Here is a 19,813-nt window from a genome sequence, read left to right on the forward strand (position 1 = left end):
AGTTTCTTTCTTCTGTTGAGCACAAAAGAAGATATTTTTAAGAATGTTGGTAACCAGACAGTATATGGTAGCCATTGACTGCCATAGTTGAAAAAAATAATAAAATAAACTATGGCAGTCAATGGCTACTGTCAACCGTCTGGTTTTGAACTACATATGGGTGAGTAAATGATGGCAGCATTTCCATTTTTGGGTGAACTATCCCTTTAATGCCTAATCAATTTTTAAAATCCTTTAATTAATTAAGTGACAGTGCTGTTGGAAGAAAACATTAACATTAAATGTGCAGTTAAAATGATCTACTATGTCATTCCCTTCACTCCTAAGTATTTATAAATAATATATTTCACCTTTACTCTCTGAAAGAAAAATCTGTGTAGCAAATAAATCAACACTAGGTGTCAGACTAGTTCAACCCCATAAACACGTTGCTTGCTATCTTGAACCCTAGCATTAGATGACTAAAGCAGTTCAGCTGTGTGTGGAATTCAGATTTCGTTACATTTTAATAAAAGCCTTAGAATACTTTTGCACAAAAGCAAATTACTCTGTGTAATATTGCTTCAAAACTTCTAACATTGCTTCAAAAAAAATTTAAGGCTGAAATGATGTTTAGAACATGTAAATTATATTGCGACTAAATAATTTTATATTTAATAAATAGTTATACTATTTATCTAAAAAAACTACACTTTTCCTCCACCAAGCGGATGGAATATAGGCCGTATTTGATCTTAATATGGCAAGTTTGTCATTCATGATATCACCTATTTTCTATTCATTTTGGATTGACAAAGTTATTAAACAAGAAAAACGTACCTGCTTTTGTCTCAGGCTGTGAAACCTCACAAGATATTACGTTCGATTGCATGCCAGTCATGTAAACATGTTTATTGTCTTTTGTTTTTCCTACATCCTACAGAAAATACACCCAAGAGCAAGGAATGAGTGGGCATCTGAAGAGCCGCAGGCACAGTTCTGTTCTAACGTTTGCAGTCGGTAAGATGTTTTTATCTTATAATTAAGTTTCTTATGCTCTCCAAAGCTGCATTTATTTGATCAAAAATACAGTAATAATTTAATATTATGAATTATTATTAACTGTTTTCTATTTTAACATATTTTAAAATGTCATTTATTCCTGTGATGATTGCAAATCTGAATTTTCAGCATCGTTACTCCAGTCTTCAGTGTCACATGATCCTTCAGAAATAATTATAATATGTTGATTTGGTGCTCAAGAAACATTTCTTATTATTATCTATGTTGAAACTGATCAATTTGAAAGTCTTCCTGTTTTACATGTTATGTAATTTTTGCAATTTTATGCATACATTTGCAGTTTTTCTGTACTATGAAGAGGAAAAGGCTTGAATAAAGACAGGAGATGGAAGGTGCAGAACACAAGTGAGTTATTTACACATTTATTTGATATCCTGCATATGCTAGTAGACTTAACATAGACAATGCGGTTTATTTTACAGAAATGTTGACATACATGTACCATGACAAAGTGTTCTGTGATCACATAACTGTACAGACTACTACATGCATTCAAAGATGCTGATATGTGCAGAAACAGTCTGCAGTGTAAAGGTGTCTACGGACATTGAGATACAAGATAACACTTAAACAAACGAAAACAGAAAAGAGGCAGTGAGAGGAAGAAATACAATGTAGCAATTATGCATGGGAGAACAGGCTATGACACATGGATGACACATTCATATTTAACCTCGCTTTCAAACAAACAAACAAACAAACAAAAAATAAAATAAAACACACGCTTGCCAAGACAATATATCACACATGATCATGTAATGAGAAACATGCTTGTTCACAGTCCATCAGCTGTTAGAGTTCATTTTACCCTTTACACATGAGCAAAGTCACACAGACACAAATCCCTTTGCATCTACTGCTCCCATAAAGGCTCATGGGAGATGCTACAGGTAAAAAAGCAGGTGATTGCCTGGTGTTTGAGTTATGAAGAAAACAAAAGTTTAACAGTACCGACTTTGAGCCCCACTCATTTGCCTTGATTCAACAGGTGCTAAATGGTGTGAAACTTTTAATTGTGCAATATTTGAATCTGAACTGTAATCATGAAATGCTGCAATACACATGAGAGTCTGCCGTTGACAGATAAAAACAGTATATTGGGATACCAATTAACAAGATATGATATGTTCAAATGATCAAGGCTCTGAAATTGAATTTCTGAGCATATGCAAGCACTTATATGGGACAGCATTTAATCTTGCTTGTGTTTATGGTATCCGATATCTTTAAAGGGATAGTTCATCCAAAAAAGAAAAGAAAAAGGAAAGTGTCATCATTTACTCACCCTCATGTTTTCTCTCTCTCTGTGGAACACAAAAGAAGATATTTTGAAGAATGTTTCAACTGTTTTTGTCTATATAATGAAAGTCATTGGGGTCCAAAACAACACTGAACCCAATTGACTTTCATCGTAAGGACAAAATATCTTCTAAGTTCCGTAGATATACTCGTTTGGAAAGACATGGGGGTGAATAAATGACAGGATTTTCTTTTTTGTTTGTTGAACTATTCCTTTTAAACAGTTGTTGATGTGTATATACGGTACTGAGGAAATTGAAGAAGATTTAACATGCTGAAAAAATATCTTGCTCTGAAAACCATTTCCATTCATTTATCATAACAGAGGTGCCTACAGGCAGTGCTAGCCAGGCACAAAACTGGTAACAAAACTTCATTCATCGTACCCTCGATAATTATCTCCACATAATATTTGGACACTTGTGTGAATGTCATTGCATTTGATACAAAATGTCACACCAAGTAGCATTTGCATGATGCTCTTCTCAACTTTTCTTGATTTTTGAGTCATTTTTGAGTACATTTTCCTTCTAGTATATACTGTACGTCAACATTTGACAACCAGAAAGTGTCCCAATTTTGAAACCTAACACGTCTTTTTGTAAAACGTTTTGCTTTAAAAGTGTGCTTGTGCTATATATCTTTAAAATAAATGCCACTTCGTTTGATATTTTGTTAAAAATATCATACATTTTGTCCAAATCTTTTTGGGGGCCATTGTATATGAGGCATATAAAGCACAGCAGGGAAGCTGACCGTCCTGTGGGAATGCATGAGATGGGCCATTATTCAACAGTCTGTCAAAACCAAAAACAGGCATGTGATGACATTCTTTTTAAAAAACAACGACAACAAAAGAAACAAGACGATGCTTTCTTTAAATGAGGAAAACGTAGACATCCACCATATTAGAAGATTAGTGTCGTAGAAAACCTGAGAACTTAATATTACGCATATCTATTACTTAAAGACCTGATTTTTTTCCCCCTATAAAAAGTATAATTTTCTGTACAGTGCTATATGAACAAAGCCAACTTATTTGTAGCCTTCTCATAAATGTTTATGAACAGGCACGTGTCATTTAAACCACCATATGGCAGGAAATTGTGGTCGTGCAGAATTTTGGTTTAGAAAAAATAGAACCACTGTCAGCATTAATTAATAAAACATAAAATACTTTTCATGAGCCCATTAAATCATTTCACAAGTTTGTTTTTCATATTTCAAATGAACCTGTTTGTAGACATTTATAAAAGACCCTCCTGGTCGATTTTGTCAAGAGAATCTTGTTTGAAGAGTATAACCGGAGTGATTCTGACAGCCACGCAGTGTTTTTGTAAAACGTCAAATCTTTTTTGAGTGGTAACACTGATATTTTAAATATTAAAGATATATCATCTGAAAAATACAATTGAAGTCTCTGCCTGTACACTTACAAATCCATTAAACTGTAAATAAAGTGCCACAATTCTTGGCCTGCATAGATTGCAGTATGCTGTATTGCACTTTCCACTATAGGGTAACCGCGAGAGCCAGCTGAAGTCTTGAGTTCCTCCTCCTTGTCTTTTCACAATCTTCATTCGGCCCATTCAGATTTCTCCAAACATAATGTACATTTTGAACAATCAGCCAACCGCCATGCCAAAGCAAGTAATATACATATAGTTCCAGCAATCTTGAAATAAAGGCAACATAAAATGAATATTTTCTCAGGTGACAGGAATACAAATTTAAAAAACTCGGCCAGATGATAATACATAACTCAAAAGAGAAATAAATATTCTTCAATACTCAGTAAAACTGGACAAATGTGAGTTTCTGTTAAGAAATGACTCAACGGTTAGGCATCTGAATGATACAGATGTGGTGAAATATGAATAATAATGAAACGACTCGTGTGAAAAATTAACCGTAGTGCCATTTACACTACTGTACTCTTGTCAAATAGAAAAAAAGAATAACTTTGATGTCTGTGTAAATCAAAACATAGTTTGGGTTTTGGTCCTTTTGATAAACCAAGAGGATTGAGGTTTTTAGTTTTAAAAGGGAAATGTGTGAACAATATTTGTAGGTTTTAATGACCAGAATGACCAGAGGTTTTAATGATTTGATCATTGACTAATTGTACTTAAATCAACTGTTTGCTGTGCTATGGTATATTTGATTATGTAAAGATAAGTTAAGACATACATACCTGCTGTAACCATGTGTTTGTGCGATGCATGTTTGAACTTAAAAGCAGGTTATTAAGCTTGTTTTTTTTTTTTGAGAAGCTATCGTGATACATAAATGTCAATAAATAATTAGCATTTTCATCTACTGTATATTATCTGATTGCTAGTCTCATTTGGCAACTATAGGTGTATATGCAACTTTAATATCAAGAAGGAAAAAAGGTGGAGCAATCCATCTGGTCATTAAATCAAGATTTTGATGCTGCTAATTTGAGTACCAAACCAAAAATAATCAAATTAATCAAATAAAATCCCCAAATAAATATGTGATATTATAGACCATTCCTAAATCGTAACACAAAACACATCTGCATTAGGTACACATTGCTTTTCTAAAGAAAGTCATGATATGTTTCAATACGTCGCTACTTTGCAGCTCACTTTTCACAGTCTTTGATGAAAAATTCCCTCTTTAAAACAGAAAAAAGGCTAACAAAAAACCCTTTTGATATCTACTTTGCCCTCTGTGCATTTTCATTGCTGTAGTCTCTATATTTACCGTGGAGTGCTCTCAGCAAACTAAGCACCGTAAAACAGCTTTGTTAATATGCATGCTCATGTTCTGACTGTCTCTATAAAATGATAAAACAAGTGAAAAGGTAAAATGTACAGGTAGGTCAACGATGTCCTCATTGTTTGGTAAATACATTCTAAACAAGCCTCTAGTTTGCACCCGCATTCTCCAGGTCTCGTCTGCAAGAATTGCAGTCTCGTTTGCGCTATTGACAATAACACAATTACAAGGGACTTTTCATGCCATGCAAAAATATCTTTCAGACCACATCTGCGTGCCTTTTCTCCCCCAGTGCGCTCCATTCTGTCCAAATGTCAGGCCACAGTCACATCCCGGTTTCGCAAGATGGTGAGTGATTGCCATCCCCTGGCATTAGATGGATCTCCGGCGTAAACATGTGGTTCTCCATCTTGTGTTCAGTTTGGTTGGAGTCTGGCTTTTCCTCCTCATTACCACTGACTACACCGACAGTGCAGTTCTGTGCTGCTCGTTTGGGCGAGGAGATGGCTGCAGAAGCCACTTCCATTTGGTTCTGTTCCTCATGGTACTCCTGTTCCTCCAGGTTCCCCAGAAGCAGCGCCGTCTCACCAGGATGGTATCTGCCGGCCAGCATCTTCGGAGAAAGAACCAAGCCTTTTATTGGGATGCTACCCAGCGTCTCCGAATCCGAACAGAGAGGAGAGCACTCTCCCTCCGGGGAGTCATCTTCCAGACTGTTGTTGACATCCTGTGGAGAAGAAGTGTTAGGCGGTGTCAGAGGAGCATCCTCTGGCGTTTCAATGAAGTTGACTTTGAGGCTCTTTGTCTTCATTGGATTCGTGCCACGAATAGAGCTTCTGATGTTCTCTACAACCTCGTTGAAGTTCTCACCATCTGGCTGCAGGTCAGTGTCTCGGTTGACAGTCCCAGAGTTCTCCACGGGACTTATTTCAGAGGGGGTCAGCTGGCCGAGTTGAATATTCAGAGGTACTTTCGGTTGCCTTTGCTGAATCTGCTCTGCTGTATATGAAGGGGTGGATGCCTTCTCACCCTGTCCAAATTCAGCAGTGCAGCTTGCAAAGCTGTCAACGCTCGATATGCTTCTGACCTCTGTGATGGCTCTTTCCTTGGGTTGCCCCTCATTGGCAGTCGGGACTTCCTTCATCTCCAACTCTACCTCATGTTTTGACACGGCCACAGGTTGTGTGCTGTTGGTTGTGCTGAGATCCGAGAAGGACTGTGTCTTTGTCATCTGGTTATACATTTCCTCCAGTTTCTGAACGTTCAGATGCTGTGGACTAGGCGTTCTGACGAATTCCCGTGACCCGTGTTGGCCGCTGTTGGGAAACTTCTTGTCAAAGGATCTGAGGCTGGTATCCGAGGATGTGCGCTGTGGAATACCCCACCGGCTCGGAGAAAGGTGGTTGTCCATTGGCTGTTTATCGTCATTTTTGTCCACGGCAACGTCCATTAACTCCATGCTTCGTGCGAAGGCATCTTTCAGGTTCATTGAGACGATGCTTCCGTTCCTCTTGGCTCGTTCTAAGGCCTCTCTTCTCTTGATGGCTTTCTCCTGTCGTTTCTGCTCCTTGTAGAACTCGGAGAAGTTATTCACAATAATAGGGATGGGTAAGGCAATGACCAGCACTCCAGCAATGCAGCAAAGTCCACCGACTATTTTGCCAAGCAGAGTCTGTGGGTAAATATCTCCATAGCCCACTGTCGTCATGGTGATTGTAGCCCACCAAAACGAAGCTGGGATGCTGGTAAATTTGGTTGCATCCTCATCCTTCTCTGCAAAGAAGACCAAACTTGAGAATATCATGATTCCCATGGCTAAGAACAATATGAGTAAGCCGAGCTCATTGTAGCTGCGCCTGAGGGTGAATCCAAGAGACTGCAGTCCTGTCGAATGTCTCGCCAACTTCAGAATCCTCAATATTCTCATGATGCGAAATATCTGCACCACCCTCCTCACGTTCTGGAACTGCAGCACACTTTTGTTCGACTCGGTCAGAAAAATAGTGACATAGTAGGGTAATATAGCTAACAAGTCAATGACATTTAGTGGCCCTTTGAAGAATTTCCACTTGTTTGGTGATGACAGGAAGCGCAGGAGATACTCCATTGTAAACCATGCGATACACACGGCTTCAACGTGAGCGAGTTGAGGATTGTCATTGGCTTGGCCAAATTCGTCGATCACTTGGAGTTCGGGCAAGGTGTTCAGGGACAGTGCAACTGTTGAAAGAACGATGAACAGAATGGATATGATGGCCAATATCTGCAAGAGAAAGAAAAAAAGATGCTTAAGTTATTATGATTTTTTTATTTTATTTTGTTTGACATTCTTGGATCATTATGCAAAATGTACAATGAATTTTGTTGAGTTGCTGAAGTTAAAGTTGCAAAAATATGTTTAGTTAAATTGTGTACTCGCTTATGCAACCGACAGAGGCATAAAAGCACAAAGCCCTTCTCTCTCTCTCTCTCTCTCTCTCTCTCTCTCTTCACTTAATTTAAATCCTTAAATGATAACAAATCCATTTTTAGAGGACAATTTAATATTATTTATATGATTTACAATATACTATTTCATTTTCCACTAAAAATTGATTTGTTTTTATTTAAGGATGCATTTGCTCTTCAATTAAATATGTTGGCACCAAGAATCCAATTAAAGTTTAAAAAATAGTGACATGATTTGCCTTGAATTCATCCTTTACATCCTCAAAAGTAATCACCAAACTTTCTTTTGCATGCCTGTCCTTGTGTGCTTTATGCATCTCAAGCATCAAGACCAATTTCCCTGTTCCTAGAACAGCTCTGAAAAAATTAATAACATAAAAACCATTTTGCTATGATAAGAGGAGTCAGTCTCCATGCTTGTTCTGTTTGTGTGCCGTAGGTGGGACCGGAAACCGGAAAAATAAGGTTCTAAATAAAACCGGGACAAAAATAGCATCCCATTTTCTTTGATTACCTGTGTTAAAATGGACCTCAATGAATGAGCGAGCATATGCTATGAATAACAAACATGGGCATGAATGAAGTGACACAGCTCTCTGCCCGTAAATGGCTTCAGTAAATGAATGAGTGGGAGGATCAAGCGTGAGAAGACCTTCCTGCCCGTATTGACCAACTGCAGGCTGAGCTTTTCCAGTAAGAGCAGGTCGAAGACGACAGCCGTCCCTTCACCCACGTATCTCTCACTGCGCCCTATCTGCTGAGAGTTGTTCATTCAACATGACCCATTTGTCACCTGTTCTCAAACTTTGTTAAATCATGGCTTTACCATCTAGTAAATAAAAAGTATTGCTTTTTGCCTTTTTTAAAGACAGTCCTGGCAATTCTTTGTTCTCTCAATGATTGCTTTTTTTATTCTCCTTTAAAGTCTGGCAATCCAGTGAAAGAGGGATTTGGTCATATGTAACTCGTCACATGGACTCACAACCTGACGCATTGTGACAATGTTCTTTATCTTGTATTCCTTTGTAATCTCCTGCATCTTCAGATGTTTTGCAAGATTGCGATTATACGCAAACAAAATAAACTCAGGGCTCAGCTTCAGAGCAAGAAACATATTAAAATGACGTCATTTATAATTAAACATCTAGAATTTCTGGTCACTTTTGCATAATTCTAAATGGTAAATCAGTTATTTAAGTGTCTCATATATGTAATTTAACTTCCTTTACAAATATTGATTTCTGGCCAATGTAAAACCACATGCTAATGCTCCATTTCCTGTGGTGAACCATGACTCTATTACATAAGACAGTGCAGTAAACAGCTTTGAAACTGCAGAAGACAGTTTTATGCACAAGTAACAATTACTGGCTCTGGTATTTGGGGGGGAAAAAGACTAATAAATATATTTTTTGCATGTTCATAAGTATATATTTTTTTTTAAAATATACATTCTAATAAATAATATTTTTTAAATGTGAATGAATTACATTTTTTTGTTAAACCCTTTTTTTGTTGTAGTAGATGAAAGGTGACTATTATTCTGATGGCGGTCGAGAGAAGGTCTCCAGGAGTATTAGGGCTAATGAATCAAATCTTCCATGGCAGGCTTAGAACCTTTTATAAATGAGAGCAGGATTGATATTTATTACGAGAGAGTTCTCTCAATCATCTCTAGCGCAGTTCGGGTGATTCTGAAGGCCACATAGCTTTCTCTGACCTTGGCGTGTTAGAGGAGTGAACAATCTCCTTTCTTTTGAAGAATTCTGTCTGGATTATACACTGAAATTGTGCCCTCTGTGCCACTAATGCAATCAATAGCAAGTTTTCATTTAGGTATTTCAACTTGTATGTCTATAATTTTACAGTAGTAAAATGATATGAAGATGTCTATGAACATAGTCATTGCTTAAATGTATCTATAAAGACCCATTCAAATGAGAACATATACAACATGTTGTTTTCAACATTAAATAACTGACTTTTAAATAATCACTGTACTAAAGCGAAAGCAAATTTAAAATATTTTTTGGGGATACCTGTAAAATCTTGAATAAATGAATCTTTCATTTATCTTCATCTTCGAAACAAAAAATGATGATATTTTAAATTCATTTTGAGAGATTTCTCTCCCTCCATTGACAGTCCACACAGCTACCATTTTGAAGCTTCAAAAAGTTCATAAAGAGATTGTAAAACTAATCCATATGAATTGAGCAGTTTAGTCAAAAAACTCGGAATAAACTTAGATCGCTTTATATGATCAACAGGTTGAATTTAGGCTTTTATTCACATATAAACATTGATCAGCAAACATAAACAGATGCCGTGCATGCTGTATGTGCAAGAACAAACCTCATTGGTTCCATTGTGAGCTTCAATACCAAATCTGATGCGTGTTGATGATGTGTGAGGTTGATATGTGAATAAAAGCCTAAATTCAATCTGTTCAACATATAAAGTGATCGTGTCTCTTCAGAAAATTTGGACTAAACCGCTCAATTCATATGGATTCGTTATACAATCTCTATATGCATTTTTTTGAAGTGGAGGATCTCTCAGGTTTCATTTTAAATATTTTCAAAGATGAATGAAAGTCTTACGGGTTTGGAACTACATGAGGGTGAGTAATTAATGACAGAATTTACATTTTTGGGTGAACTATCCATTTAATTCAAAATAAATAGTTTCCACACTGTCATTCAAACGTAAATATAGAATTACACTGTAACAATGACACCTTAAAATAAAGTGTAACCAAATATTTTAATAATTTGCTTTGGTTCCACAAACAGGGCTCATCATTCCATTTGTCATTTCTGCGTTGATTTCTACTGTATTGTTTTTGCACCGTTAATGCAAATTATACTGCATGTCTGCAGTGGTGAATAAAGTGATTATGATGTCATAAAGGGAGCGGCTTCAGAGCCCGCTCTTTTAAAACCTCTGAATCAGTCCACTATTACAAGCCGACCACATACAAGGTTAAACCATAATATAAGGAATGCTCAAGACCAAAGAACTGGCCATGAAATGAGCTAATGCCTTTTATCTCTTTCCACAAAGCTCCCGCTGTTCTACATTTTGTAAAGCAATAGCGCTTGTGGTTCAGGAAGTATTCTAATGAGCACTCGGTGGAAACCTATTAGCAGCATGTCCCATCAGTCAAGCATGGATTTACTGAAGAACTGTAAAGTAATGGTGTTCTAAGGACACGAAATGCCGTCTCACTTCTACTCTCCTGAGCAACTTCAATCCCGTTCCGGATTACAGCAATAGCAATGTGTCCTTTATCTGTACTGCATGTGCAGGAGCTACTTGTCTGTACACAATGTGTTGTGAAATTCATTTAGGTACTATAAGTCATACATTTTATTTATCCTCCCACCTCAGCACTTTCTATCAATCGGTCACATGCTTGCACTTTCCCAACAGCTTTGAAAATCACATACCCACAGGCAACATTACAGAGAGTGGGGTCAAATGAATACGGACCAAAGTGTCTGACCTTATTTCAGTGAATCCTATAGTGGCCAGCATTAACTTAAATGAAGTGGGAGTTGTTAAAGAGATAAATTATGATGTGCATCCATGTCTGCTTCATGGGTTTATTGGGATAATCCTTTTGGAAGGACCCAAGGCCCTCTCATTTTGACCCGGGAACAAGTCTGCAAGGTCGCTCGCTTCTGCTTGTCCGTTTACGTCATTGCCTGTGGTTGTTTTGACTGTAACAAAAGCTCATCCAGCAGCTTCCAATAAATCTATAAAATGTGTTACATGAGTTTTGAGATTAAATGTTTTGTCCAGCATGTGGTGAAAAATCTCTAAAAAGACCTGGCATTTTCTATTCAAACATTTTCCATATTAATTTAAAGTCATTTTTAAAGTCAAGTAGCATTTTAATTGACAAGTGCAAAATTAAACTATACTATTTTAATATTTACAATTTTAGTCTTAGTAAAATTAACTAAAACTAAAATGCACAAAAATGACATGATGAAATATTTACAAAATTGAAAGAAAAAATTGGTCAAAGGACAAAAACTATCACTACATTGTAAGAAACAATTCATTGAAAAACTGAAAAGGTACTTTTAATTTTCTGCCAGGACATTAGTTGTTTACTTTAACCCTGAAACACAACACAATGTAAAGCGTAATTCAAAATATGGGTAAAACTCCTGTGACAAATCAACATGGAAAATATATATTAAACACAGTATGCTAGACAAAATGACTCCAAGACTTTTCCAAGACTGCAGCAAATAATCAAAGGGCTATGGACGTATTCCCAGGCTGGCCGATGTTTCTCAGACCGCTTTGTGTCATCGGAATGTGAATGAGGAGAGCAAATAAATAAAAGAAATTCCACTTCAACTTCTGCTTATGTGGACATAAGTCTCACTGACTGCTCAGACAAGCTCAAGAGCCTTTGGTCTTGCCACATCCAGCCAAACCAAGAGAGTTGAGCAAGCATCTTTAAACATCCTATCTTTCCTCATTACATATCTTTTCATTTAAAGATGTTCAATAATGAAAGACTTAAATCTGGCCAAACCCACTAAAGTATGCAACATCTTCTTGCTTTATGGTCCCAAGGTTTTAGTCACCTGTCACCTCTTCCATCCAGACCTATGGATATGTTCTTCCACTGGGACACTAACTTCCGATCTTCCAACTGTCATGGTGGACAGTAATTTGTAATTTCCTGCCTCGGCCTGGTTGGCTCTTACCTACACGGCATGCAAGAGAAATGCCCTGGGCCACACCAGTCTTTCTGTCAACCTAGAGAGGTTATTGATTGAGTACACATCACATTATGGACACTGCAAAGAGCAAGCTCTGCCAAGCCATATCGATCGGCCACTTTGTACATAATCGTGCTTGATGCACCTTGAAGTGGGACAGTTTGCTGCCCCACGTCATCAATACGAGTGCACAGATGGGGGTTATTTCTTAAGTATGGGATCAATTCCTGTCGTTATGACTGGGGAAATGCTGAAAGATCACCCAATGTGATACTCAAATATTGTTATTAAGAGAGTCAGAGGAATATATGGTACATGGTGCTTGCTGTTCCAACAGAGAGGAAAGGTGAATACACTCTCATTGTGGAGCTTCCTTCTTAGAGACAAAAGTTGAACAGAGAAAAAGATATACAATATTCAGGTTGAGTGCCAGTTATGAAATGTTACATTGCATCAGTAAATGTTTATTTATACGACACCATTTTAAACCAAAAACAGATTTTTTCTTAATGCGTTTTGCCCATTCGCTTATACGACAATGACGTTTTGGGGGCCTGAAAACGCAAACTTTTGAAAACGTGTTTCAAAGTGCATGTTTTTGAAAACGATACCATTATCGTCTCCGTGTAAACTGTAAAAACATGAATTTGTGGCATTGTGCACATGCGTATTACATCTTCAGTCTATGCTCGTAGTTTTTCTTTACAAAGTGACATCGCCAACTACTAGCCTGATATGCATAATACAGCTTTTTAATCGTTTTCGCAGATTCGTGTGAATGGGGATCGTTTTGACAATGTTGTCGTCTGTACGCAAAAAACGCGAAGGGAAAACTCTTTTGTTTTTAGTACATTGTTGTCGTGTTGTCGACCCTTAGTCTGAGCATTAATGGTAAGACTTTTTAACTTGCTTCAATACACCAGTAGGTTGGGCTTAGTGACTGTATTATGATTCACTGAATCATTTATTCGCTTGGTTCAAAACGCTGATTAATTCAGGAACAAAACAAGTGACTTGCTAAATTTGGAACCGTGTAGTATGCTATAGTATTGTTCCAAATGGATAACTTTTTATTTATCAGTGAAACATTCAATATTCAGCTGACAATATTGTCTCTAATATGTAAGTTACTCAATATTAACATGATGATACTTTGGGAACATCTGGTGTGATATTGCTTAACTGTATATCAAATGTATGAAACTTTAGCATGAAACTTTGTAGGATGAGACAACAAAAGCAAATTGATATGCATGATATGATATTATATTTGAATGCTTTTGAATGCAAAAGTTTTGCGCGAGAAAGCAAACGCATTGAAATGTATTTTTTAATAATTTGAATTATTATTGAATTAGTTTCCATACTTCCATACATGCTTGGTGTTTTTGTGGCCAGCGTTTTCTGTTTATGCACTTTATTTCTTAGTTATCATACTAGTCATGACATACCAGCTCCAAACCTTTGAAGTTACTTTGATTTATCGAGACGAATCTTGGCTGTTTAAAATGTGGCGAATAAAATCAAACAAATGTTAATGTTGCTGAGCTTCAGGAGGTCAGTACGTGTTTGACTGCCATGGCACATTGAGTGATGTGATTGGCACTGGCTACAGCAGCTTTGCTCGGGCCGGTCCCAGGCTCATCTTCACAGCGTTGAGACCCCGGAGACTTTATTGACTGGGCTATGAAAAATTTTGGTTGTACAAGCTCCAGGGTTTTAAGGGCTTTGGGAGCTAAGCCAATCTCAGCTTCAAGAGAAATGACCGCTGATCCATAAAGCACAGAAAAAAACCCACCGAAAAATAAAGTCAGGAGTGTCAAGTGGCCCATAGCTGATATTTCATGATGCAGAGATATGCTTTACTGAATGCTTGGATTCGAACAACCCCACTGTGGAGTACCTGAATATAAAAGAGGAATCCATCGATGTACTTGATTAAATTCAGTCCTTTGTGTGTCATGCTCTGGCTGTTTTCAATTAATGACGCTAATAAAGACAACCAGCCTCTTCATCTTCCTTTAACCATTCCTAATATGATCAATAATGTGTCTCGAAATGCTTTAGTGGATATTTCATCACCACTCAGAATGTTCCTCTTAATGAGGCCCTTAATCTAAAATTCACTAATAAAGACATCACTTATCCCTTTGAGACATAAGGAAAAGACAGAAGTGCAAACAAAACATCCCGTTTTTAAAATCAATTTGACAAATGACTGCCATGTATAATTGATGCACTCTTGTAAAAGGTTGAGGGGAAACCCTGGAGCCACGGCTTCTAGTGTAATGACTTTCCAATAGGTAAATCTAATCAGACTGAAAGTGCTTGCTATTAGCTCTCATTGACTCACCTAGCCATTCATAGCGCCACTGGCATTGTCTCGTTCTAAACCTCGAGTCTGTATCTTCACGCATGACATCTTCTCTTCAAAGTCTGTCCTTCTCTCTTTGACAGATGCCAATATTATTGACACGGCTTCTCTTAAACCGTTCGTCAAAGGCTCAGAGAGAACAATCTAGCCTTAAGCTTCAATACGAGACAATTCTTTGAATGCACCAGTAAATACCCTTGTAAATGTTGTACAGTAGGTTCTGTGACGGATTGATGGGTGTGGGGGAGTGGAAGAAAACACTCTCTGTCATACACTGAAAGCTGAGCCAGGTTTGGAGCAATAGAGCAGCAGTTTCCCACAATACCTGCCAATCCATACGATCCAATCTATATATATATATACAGTGCAATGCATAAGTGAATACACCCATGCTAAAGTTGACTAAAAAGAGGAATAAAAAATCATATTTTGGAAATTGAACTTAATGCCTTAATTTAAAAAATTAGGAAAAATCCAACCTTTAAGGACACCAATTTTCTTTGTGAATGAATAATGTATCGTAAATAAATAAATGTTCTTCCTTAAAATACAGGGTGCATAAGTGAGTACACCCCTATGTTAAATTCCCATAGAGGCAGGCAGATTTTTATTTTTAAGTATTTTTTTTAATTTTTTTTTAGGATACTATGCATCCTGATAAAGTTCCCTTGGCCTTTGGAATTAAAATAGCCCCACATCATCACATAGCCTTCACCATACCTAGAGATTGGCATGGTTTTATTTCAGTTAGCCTAAAAGCTAGTTTGATTTGCATTGAGAGATGATCTTATGGAAAGTACCCCATGCCAATCTCTTGGTATGGTGAAGGCTATGTGATGATGTGGGGCTATTTTAATTCCAAAGGCCAAGGGAACTTTATCAGGATGCATAGTATCCTAAATTTTTTTTTTTTTAAATACTTAAAAATAAAAATCTGCCTGCCTCTATGGGAATTTAACATAGGGGTGTACTCACTTATGCACCATGTATTTTAAGGAAGAACATTTATTTATTTACGATACATTATTCATTCACAAAGAAAATTGGTGTCCTTAAAGGTTGGATTTTTCCTAATTTTTTAAATTAAGGCATTAAGTTCAATTTCCAAAATATGATTTTTTATTCCTCTTTTTAGTCAACTTTAGCATGGGTGTATTCACTTATGCATTGCACTGTATATATATATATATATATATATATATATATATATATATATATATATATATATATATATATATATATATATATATATATATAAGAATAATTTAGTGCAGATATGGCTGGGTTATATAGCCTAAACAATTATAATTGTATTATTTTATTATAATTAAAGTTCAGCATTATGTATACTCATCATATATCTCAATGTTTATGTATTTGCTCTAAAATGGCTTAGACATATTTTATTTTTTCCCAAGAGGAATATAATTTGAACCAAATAGCCATTGCAGTAGACAAGTAGATTGAAAGTGTTAAATGCAAAACAGTGTTGTTATACACTAAAACTATTAAAAATAATTTTGGTAAATGAAATAAAGCTGAAAGAAAATTAAATGCAAATATTAAATGATAAACTTAAACAAAAAGATTAATAATGTTGCCTAACAGAATTGAAGTACAAAAATGACTAAAACTAAAACTAAAACTGAATTAAAATAAAGCTATACAGATATAAAATAAAAAAGAATATTATTAAATAATAGTATATAAATAATCCCAAAACAACACTGATGCAAAATACAGTAAATATCCAGTTAAAATGTTCAAGGCAAATTTTCCACTGAATACAAGGCACAAAATATATATTTTTTGCACCATGGAGACATCCCTGAACTATAATAGTAATTATAAGTACTAATAATTAGTACTAACCAACTCTATTGTCATTTTTGCTGCTGAAGTTTTTATTTTATTTTTTTATCAGAGATGCTATTAAAACACCCATATGCGAGTTAGCACAAACTGTTATTTCCAATATTCTCATAATAATTTTATACAGCAGTGAAATATATTGTGAATATTCTGTAATTATCACCCAGTCCTAATTGCATTCTTCATGAATCATCCAAAGAACCCATTGGATACTCTGTGCTTATCTAGAATCCTTATGCATTGTCACTCAAAATGAGAAGTGTTTTTGTATTTACGATGTCTTCAGGACACCTTGAGGCAGGATAACTATGCTCATGATCCAGTAAACATTGTGGGAATGAACTGCTCTATGGCTTTCAATGCCCAGAAGCACAGCCACCTCGAAGAAACTGGAAACACACAACAGGCCAGAGCATCCTTCCTCTTAAACATGCATGCCGTGCTTCCATTACTACTTGCAGTAATTTAAACATAGCCAGTTTTATTCAAAGGAGGGCACTCAGCATTTTGGAGTCTTTTTTTTGTCTTGTAACTATGCAACGGCACTCTCGGGGTTCAGTCAATCTATACCTTAAAATGTGAAGCTCAGTTCATGAGCAGCATCTCCAGCTGTGTGGGCTGATAGGACATGAAAGGAACCGTAATGAATAACAGATTCACACCCACTCACTCACTGGTCATCCTTTCTTTCTTTCTTTCTTTCTTTCTTTCTTTCTTTCTTTCTTTCTTTCTTTCTTTCTTTCTTTCTTTCTTTCTTTCTTTCTTGTTTTGCAGGCTATCAGCATTTCAGAAACTAAGAGGTGTGCAGCTTAGAGCTGAGCTACTGCATTGTGGGAAGACATGCCCGTGTAACTTTAACTAATTGGTGTTTCTATTCCCTGCAAAAAAATTTCAGAGATGGATGACTTGAGTTTTCCCTCTCTCACATTCCACACACTCTTCTCTGGTGCATTTCCAAGCAATGATAGCCTCTTAAATACCATATCTTGTCTGCCATCTGTTCTCTGAACATATTCAAGGTCTGTTGCTGATTTTTGTATTTTTCTAATTTCCTCATGACTTGCAAGCACCATGTCACCTACAGCAAGCATGCTCATTCTAGTGTATGTACTAATACACAAGGCTAACAAAACAGATAGAGACTATTGACCGGAAAACTAATTAGGGAAATACAGTATTACTGTAAAATTAGTGATACACACAGAATCAAAATCATGATTGCTTAATATATATTTAGGCAAATTTGGTTAATGCTTTCAGCTACTAAGACACATTTCACCTATTTAAATCCATTCCACAGTTTTACACAGATTTCCCCGAAAAATCAACTCAGAAAATGTGAAAAAAGTTCTCCATTTCTTTTGGGCTTACTAATAGAGAATAATAGGCTCAGAGTATAATAAAATATTTAAAATAATAATAATGGAGAAATAATTATTAATTAAATGTATTATTTAACTCACTGGCGTAAAAAGAAGTGTGAAAATTTATATTCTTACTCAGCAAGGAAACATTAAATTGATGAAAAGTGACAAAGACATTTATAATGTTACAAAAGATTTGTATTTCAAATAAACGCTGTTCTTTTGCACTTTTTATTCATCAAAGAATCCTGAAAAAATGTATAATGTCATGGTTAAATGTTAAATCGAATTATAATTATTAACTTGCTCTGGGTTGGAAATGGGCTTTCATTGCTTTGCACTTGCAAAAAATAAATAAATAAATTAATGAGTAATAAAAATAAAGTATATAATATATATATAAAACACTTCTATTATAGATGTAACAGTTTCCACAAAAATATTTGCAGTACAGCTGTTTTCAAAATGTATATTAATAAGAAATATTTCTTGAGCAGCAAATCAGCATATTAGAATGATTTCTAATGAATCAAGACTGTAATGAGTAATGATGCTGAAAATTCAGCTTTGTCATCACATTACTAAATTACATTTTAAAATATATTAAATAAAAAATGTCTTACAGCATTAGAGCATAGGAGACTTCTTATGCTCACTAAATAATTACCGAACCCAAACTTTATATATCTTAATATCATTTAATTAATAGGCATGTATAGCTTTAAGTCAGACTGAAATAGAAACCTTATTCAGTGTAATATATCTGCTGCCCCAGAAACCACACCTCTATGATAACGGCACAAGAATAGCAGCAAAAACAAGAAAACTGAGTTAGTATAGATTTGAACTTGAATTCAGTGTGAATCAGAGTGGGTTGATACTGTATGTCATCAGTGCCCAAATGCATCAAGGGAGATTGCGATTAAGATGTTTGACAGTTCTGGGAATGACATGATTATCCGTAATGGAATCCGGCTCTGTTTATTTCCTCTCTCAATTCTGCCCCACATCATTGTGAGATTACTGTTGCAAAAAGTCCTCGTGACATTTATGACAGATGTGCCGGTGAATACCGGGAGCTTGCAGGTTTTTATATGAACATTGATTAAACCGTGTCTCGATTAAATTGTCTTCTCACTTTCACTTATGTACGGCCCTTTTTTTTTGCTTCCAGAGAGTAAGTGACACTTTGAGGATTTTGAACAGGCTCCCTAATAAACCAAACACTGAAAGACTGGGAAAAAAAAAAAAGTTCTTCTGATGGCTTGGCCTGTATGGAAGGCAATAAATAAAAACTAAAATAAAAAGGTAATTATGATTTAATCTTTTAAACTTCTTATATATATATATATATATATATATATATATATATATAAAATTATAAAAATATGTAAATAAAAATTATATTAGAAATGTATATATCTGATAAAATGAACAACATATATATATATACTTGAAAAAAATTATAATTTAAACAACAACAACAATATATATATTGTTATGCTACTCACTCTCTTTCCCACCAAACATCCCATGTGTGACCTCAGTGTGATCAGATGTGCTTTGCACAGTGAACATGGAAGAATAGACACTGAGGAATATAAAATGTAATTGGATACCAAAAAATAAATAAATAATACAGTCATAAATTTTAAGCACTGAGATTTATGGATGCATCTACCCAGTCGGGCACGTTCTCCGATCGCTGGCTGCATTGATTGTGAAATGTGATTTCATTTTATCTGTCGTTGTTGCAGCTAATATAGCAATTAGTCTAAAGTTCCTATTGATATTCCATATCCAAATTCCAGATCCAGGCATTTAATGTCAAGAGGATTTAGAATCTCATTCCCTTTCCAGAGTATAAGAGGTGGAGGGATAAGAAATTGGAAATAAAT

The 19,813-nt window shown here is 35.8% G+C and overlaps 1 protein-coding gene across 1 annotated transcript in view; it reads right to left on the reverse strand.

Annotated features, from left to right (window-relative positions):
- Positions 1-1,408: 1,408 nt before the first annotated feature.
- The window catches only part of kcnb2b (potassium voltage-gated channel subfamily B member 2b), a 105,878-nt gene continuing 87,473 nt past the window's right edge, over positions 1,409-19,813 (reverse strand). The window contains exon 3 of the mRNA XM_084102533.1: positions 1,409-7,372. Within this exon, the coding sequence (XP_083958659.1) occupies positions 5,435-7,372 (1,938 nt within the window). The 3' untranslated portion in view covers positions 1,409-5,434. The remainder of the gene's footprint in view (positions 7,373-19,813) is intronic.

This window comes from Abramis brama (assembly GCF_963993115.1).
Source record: "Abramis brama genome assembly, chromosome: 24".
Taxonomy (NCBI): Eukaryota; Metazoa; Chordata; class Actinopteri; order Cypriniformes; family Leuciscidae; genus Abramis; species Abramis brama.